The 6,813-nt window shown below is 50.4% G+C and overlaps 1 protein-coding gene across 1 annotated transcript; it reads left to right on the forward strand.

Moving 5' to 3' along the window:
* Positions 1-4,268: 4,268 nt before the first annotated feature.
* On the forward strand, positions 4,269-6,776 carry LOC113230195 (GPI transamidase component PIG-T). The gene is made up of 3 exons (XM_026464003.1): positions 4,269-4,443; positions 4,524-5,813; positions 5,904-6,776. Exons 1-3 carry the CDS (start codon positions 4,284-4,286, stop codon positions 6,122-6,124), a joined length of 1,671 nt encoding a protein of 556 aa, XP_026319788.1. The 5' UTR covers positions 4,269-4,283; the 3' UTR covers positions 6,125-6,776.
* Positions 6,777-6,813: the final 37 nt, after the last annotated feature.

The raw sequence follows: 6,813 nt of genomic DNA on the forward strand, positions 1-6,813 counted from the left end.
GCCCCTCAGACGAGTGAGGCCGTGCAATGCAGGCTCCGGAGTCCCTGTCCAGAGCCCGCTGGTCTCACTAGGGGATCAGGCGAGCAGCGAACTGCCTTCGCCTTCTCCCCGTACGTCTGCGCTGGAGCGGGTGCGCGTCCGCCACATCCTCGCGCACCCGCTCCGTGGCCTCCTTTTGCGACATAACCTCTGCGCAAAAGGAGGCCACCGCCTTCCAGGACTCCTCGCTATCGAGCATGGCGGCAACCACTCTCGGCAGCGAGAGGTTTTGCCCTACAGTCCCCGTCAGAGTGCGGCGCTGCTCATACCACCGGCTACACACCTCTAGGGTGTGCTGCGCGGTGTTATCCGCAGCGCCGCACTCGTGACACGACGGGGACGGTTCCCTCCTTGCCACCTTGTGCAGGTAGTGACCGAAGTAGCCGTGCCCGGTCAGCACCTGCACAAGGTGGTACGACAGTGGCCCGTGGGACCGGTTTACCCACTCTACGAGGACAGGGCGGATCGCCTCTATGGTACGAGCGCCATAGGGGGGATCCGCCAAGCCCTCTTTCCACCGGTCCCGCAAGCGCTGCGCCGCGAGGCAGCGCCCCTGCTCCACCTCTTGGCGAGCGGGTCGCTCGCCTCGGTCCCTCATTCCCCGCCGGTAGGTGCGGACCTCCGACAGGACCTCGGCTTCAAGGTCCCACGGCGGAGTACCGGCAAGGACGCATGCGGCAGCGCAGGCCATCGTCATGTACGCCCTGCACATTCGCAGGGTGACCACCCTCTGGGGCCTCCTCAGCAGCGACTTTGTCGCCGCTGATGAGGCCCCACTCCAAATGGGAGCCCCGTATAAGGCCATACTCCGTGTCATCCCGACGTACAGCCTTCTGCATGAGGCTCCCGGCCTCCCGAGGTTGGGCAGGAGCCTGCCCAACGCCGATGCGGCGCCCACTATTCGGGGAGCAAGTTGCCGGAAATGCTCCCCGAAGTTCCATCCGGTCCAGGACAAGTCCCAGATATTTCATCTTGGACTTGACCGGGACCGATACTCCCGCGATGGAAATGTGGGCGCCTGCCGGCACCGCCCAACCTCTACCCCTCCCGCCGAAGACGGCCACATCCGACTTCAGCACGGCGACCTCGAGCCCCAGCAGTTGTATTCGGCGTACCACCATGTCCGCCGCTACTGAGGTTCTTCTGGCCGCCTCCAGGAAGGTGGTCCCCCGGACGGCCACCAGCGTGTCATCGGCGTACGCGATGACCGCCGTCCGGGGGAGCAGCGTGCCCCTCAGCACCCAATCGTACCCCAGGTTCCACAGTAGTGGTCCTAATACGGACCCCTGGGGTACTCCGCACCTCATTGGGCGCTCGGCGCGCCTCCCTTCCCTCGTCTGGTAGAGCACCACCCTGTCCTCCAGGTAGTGCTCCACCAGACGGCTGAGGTACCTGGGGATATTATGGTACCTCAGCGCCTCCCTGATAACGGCGAAGGGGAGAGTGCCGAAGGCGTTGGCTATGTCCAACAACACAGCCACCACGCCTTCCCCCTCGCCGTTACCCTCCTCCACGATGTGTCGCAGCGACTCCAGGGCGTCCAGGGTGGAGAGTCTAGTCCTGAACCCGTACTGCCGCTGCGACACATCGGGGCCTGTCCCCCTCAGGTGTTCGTTGATCCTGGAGGCGATGATTCGCTCCAGGATCTTCGCCACCTCGTCCAGCAGGACGAGGGGCCTGAACCCCGACGTGGAGTCCGCAGGTCGGCCCGGCTTGGGCACCAGGACGAGCCTTCCTTCCTTCCAGCATCTCGGGAACAACCCCGTCCTCAAGCAGTCATCCATGAGATGCTTGAGGCGAGTCCCGAGATGCTTCAGGGCAATGCGAAGGACTCGTCCCGGTACCGGGCCGGGAGCCTTCTTCCGTCCCCGCAGCCGTCCCACCGCCCACTCCAACTCCCCCTCGGTGATTTCCGGGGGGGGGGTTCCTAAGTCTGCCCCCGTCTGCTCTGAGGGGCACCATGGCCGGTGAAGGGCTGCGGTTCGGGAAAAAGGCCCTCCCGGTTGAGGAGATCCAGCTGCAGTGACTCCATGGGAGATATTTTGTTGCGCACAACTTTGTACGGCCTCCCCCATGGGTCCGCGTCCAGGGTGGCCAAGAACTCCTCTTTCGCAGAGTCCTTGGCCCGCCCTATTGCGACCTTCAGGGCGCGAAGCAGGCAAGGAGAGAAGGCTCCAGGGTGCTGTGGAGCCTTCTCTCCTCACTTTGGGTAGTGGCGCCTGCGGCGGCATCGGTCATAGGCCCGCCGGGCCGTGGTACTGGCGGTGCGGAGGTCCCCATTCTCCGCAGTCCACTAGTACACACCTATTTTTGCCCGGGGTCCCTCTGACCCTGGGCATGGCCCGCTCGCAGACGGCAGTCAAGTCTTCCCTGAACTAAACCGCCCTCTGCTCCACATCGACGGTGGCCGCTGGGGGGGGGGGACCACGACTGGAACATGGCTGCTTCCTCTGCAAGCTCATAGTCCAGGCGGGTGAGTGCCCATTTGGGAAACCCCCCCCCGGGGGGCCGTGTTGGAGGCCGTCTTGGGCGGCTTATGGGAGACCCTCATCCGTATGTTTTTATGATCGGAGAGGGTCTCTTCGTCTTCCAGGACCTGCCAACCGGATACTCGCGCCACTAGTGAGGGGGTCGCAAACGTGACGTCCACGATTGACCCCCATTTCGCCGAACGCACGTGTTGGCATGGCCCCGGTTGAGGATGGCTAGCCCTAAGACTGCCGCCCAATTCTCCAACTCTGGCCCCCTGGCATTGCTGACCGGGGAACCCCACGCGGCGCTCTTGGCGTTGAGGTCCCCCATCACCAACACCGGCGCCGGAGCTGCCCTCCTTATCGCCCTCTCTAGGGTCTCCGCTAGCTTGCGCCAGGGCTCCGGCGCCAACGGAGGGGCAGATTAGTTGTCCTCCGAACCGCCCCTGACGAGTGAGGCCGTGCAATGCAGGATCCGGAGTCCCTGTCCAGAACCCGCTGGCCTCACTAGGGGGTCAGGCGAGCAGCGAACTGCCTTCGCCTTCTCCCCGTACGTCTGCGCAGAAGCAGCTGCGCGTCCGCCGCGTCCTCGCGCACCCGCTCCGCAGCCTCCTTTTGCGACACCTCTCCGCAAAAAGAGGCAACCGCCTCCCAGGACTCAACGCTACCGAGCATGGCAGCAACCACGGCCGGCAACGAGAGGTCCTGCCCTATTGTTTTTGCCCCAACAGAGTAGCCGTACTCTAGCCGTCGGGCTGCTCATCCCAACGGCTGCGCACCTCTAGTGTACACTCGTGGCACGACGGGGACGGTTCCCTCCTGGCCATCTTGCGCAGGTAGTGACCAAAACAGCCGTGCCCAGTCATCAACTGCACAATGTGGTACGACAGTGGCCCGTGGTAGGGTAGTACTACCACCTTGCCTACCTATTTGTGTCGCCAAACAGTAATGTCAGCTTTATTATGTTCCGGTTTTGAAGGGTAAGGGTGCTGGTGAAGTTACAGGCACATGGGACTTGTCAACTTATGTCTCAGGCTGACGGGCGCAGTGGCAGTGCCCCTTAGATCTTTGCAATTTAAAGCCCTAAGTGGCACTGTAACTGTTATGGACAGGCGTGTATCTCTCCATCAGGTGCACGACTTGTTCATTCCATCACTTGATGTTATAAAAAAATAATACAATCCAAGTTTATGTTAGTTTCGAGTTCTGTGGTTTTCGCGATTGTTACACACAGGAAATGAAACTATTTTTCCGGATTTAAATCGCGTATATTTGTTTTTTCATACAAACCGACGTTTCGGGCCCTTTACAGGTCCCTTGGTCACCGTGACCACTTTATGTATGTTCCCAACACAACAATTTCGGCCGCACACAAACAATATTATTGTGTGTGTGCTAGCCAATGAGAATATAACCATTCGGATGACCAGCGAATCAGCGCTTGAAGTGCGTTTCGTTTCTGCTAGTACAATTTTGAATTGTCTACGTACTTTCAATTTTGAACGATCTTTCATGTATCGGATAAAAATATCGATACCGAATGATACGATAGTACCGATTGATTCCATGTATCGAGGACATATATCGATATTTTTTTTCGAATATCGATATATATCGACTATCCTTCTCGATTGTTATACCGGGGTACCGTGGTGAGGTTATGCTTTTATCAGTAAAGTAATTTAGCATAAAATAAAATAATCTAATATTTTATGTGTTCAGAGTGAATTATGGTGTATTTAGGCAACTGTTGATGATATATGCATCGGTAAAATGGGTTCTAAACCTGTGCTATTATTTGGTATTACCATTCTCTTGATTTCATCTGTTGTTGGTGATGAATTCAAGGAGGAAATATTCTTCAAACCTTTGCCTCCAACTCATCTGTATTCCTTTTTCCAATTTGTGACTTTAGTAAATAGCGGATTTTCATGTAAGTATGGTATCTTCTGCTGTACATTGTAATTAAAAATTACTGTTCGTTAAGTACTTATTTGTCTTACTTGTTTCTAGATGAACATTCCCACTTGTCACCCAGATCCCTCGGTGAAATAATATCACGATTTCAAGTAGAAGAGTTGCATTTAACTTTAACTGAAGGACAATGGCGGCATCATCAATGGGGTTACCCTGTACTGGATGCAGCCCCAGGCGCGGAACTATACGCTTGGTTTTCACCTGACATTCGAGACATAGACACCCAATGGCGAAAACTGAGTGCTACACTTTCTGGACTATTCTGCGCTTCTCTGAACTTTATAGATAATTTCAACACAGTTGTACCACAAATGGCTTTATCACCTTCAGGTGCTTTTAAAAGTACTCAGAATGTTACATCACTCTTACGATATGCTTCATTACCTAGGGAAATGGTCTGTACTGAGAACTTAACCCCTTGGAAGAAGCTGTTGCCCTGTGAATCAAACCGTGGTTTCTCTGCATTACTTAATTCAAGAATGATTCATAACACTAACTATCATTCCATAGGTGTACATGTGAGAAAGAAATGTGCATCTAAAGATTGTACAGAAACAGAACTTGAAATAAAGCAAACAGTTGCTCTTGTATATGACTATAAAATCATAGAGAGTGCAGACTGGTCCTTTAGAAGACTGTTTGGGCAAGGCTTACCTGGTGCTTGTCCACTCTCATCGTCCAGCAAGGTTTATGTGGATATCTCCTCTAATAGTACACAGCCTTTTACATTACACCCACCACCAAATGACATTGTTATATCCAACAGGGGAGGCAGTGAGGTCCAGTTAGCTGTATACAACATAAATGCTGATGGTCAAATGATTAACATATTTTCAAAACATGATAAATTAAACAAACTGGTTGTGACTACACCACCTCCGTTATATTTTAATCGCTATGTTTTAGGATATGGTAAGGAATTTGGTGGTATTGTCACAGAGTTGGTTAACAATCATTGGACATCTATAAATGTTGTTGTGTTAGAAAATGGACCTTGGTGGTTACCTATTCAATTGAGTTCATTGAGAATAAATGGTGAAGCTGAAAGTAAGCTAGTTCTTTCACAGTATTATTCACCAGGGCGCAGTAGACAAAAACCATATCACTTGGAACTTTTACTCAAATTGCCTCCAAGATCTACTACAACAATTACAGTGGACTTTGAATTTGTATTCTTAAAATGGCAAGAATACCCCCCTGATGCCAATCATGGATTTTATATTGGCTCTGCATTAATTGCTGCTAATATGCCAACAGCAAGAAATTACACTAGTTTGCCAATTACTGGCAGTACTTTTGATTCAATAGTGAATGCTTCTATGCAATGTGAGTATTGTACTTATTACATGTCACTACACTATTTGTTTGCTTAACTTAATGTGGCTAATGGAATTTATGTTATTGTTTGTTTTTCAGGGTACCCTATTCTGTTTCGGTCTAATGGTGCTATGGTTTCCCTACCTACTCCAGACTTTAGCATGCCCTACAATGTCATCTGCCTCGCCTGCACTGTTGTGGCCCTTGCATTTGGCCCTCTTCACAACATTTGTACCAAGGAGTTAGTTTTAAAGCCGGTTGGATCTCCATTGTCATTACGTCAAAGAATTATGAATTTGTTCAAGAGAACGAAAGAATAAGTTTTGCCTGACTTTCTGCCTGCACAAATGTTACCAAAAATAAGAACACATTGACTGACAAATAATTTTAATGTATGTTTGTAACATAGAATATTATGTAATGAGATTATACAGAGTGAAATTTAATTTATTAAATAATTTTCGAGAACAACAGTACATGAACAACTGTTACTAAAAGATTATCTCTGTATCAACCCAACATCTTACTATTGGGTACATGTCTTTCAGGAAAGCGTTTAGGGTTTTGTTCATTATGTGGCCCAATTGAATGGGGTTTGGAATTTTACAAGTCTAAAGAGCTTAGTTAACCTCCAACATACAGGTTTCATTGCAATATTTTCTTTGATTGTTTTAGTGAAAATATAGAAATTATAGTCTGATAGAGGTAGAAAATATTGTTCGAAGAAGATTGCATATTTGGGTGATATTTGAAAGTATTACTTAACAAAATAAATGTCATAAATACATAATAATCCCTAGTCTAATGAATATTTTTTTCATAAACGAAGCCACCAAAGTGACAATATGATAATTAAATTTTTATTGATTTGATATTCAATTATTTTTTGTGAAATTACTCCATTAGTTTGTTATAATTATTAATACAAAGATCGAACACTCAAAAAACATTCCTTCGATCCGGTCGGACTCGAACCGACGTCTTCTTGCATACCGTGCCAGACGCTATA

This window comes from Hyposmocoma kahamanoa, unplaced genomic scaffold (assembly GCF_003589595.1).
Source record: "Hyposmocoma kahamanoa isolate Upper Pololo Valley unplaced genomic scaffold, ASM358959v1 63, whole genome shotgun sequence".
Taxonomy (NCBI): domain Eukaryota; kingdom Metazoa; phylum Arthropoda; class Insecta; order Lepidoptera; family Cosmopterigidae; genus Hyposmocoma; species Hyposmocoma kahamanoa.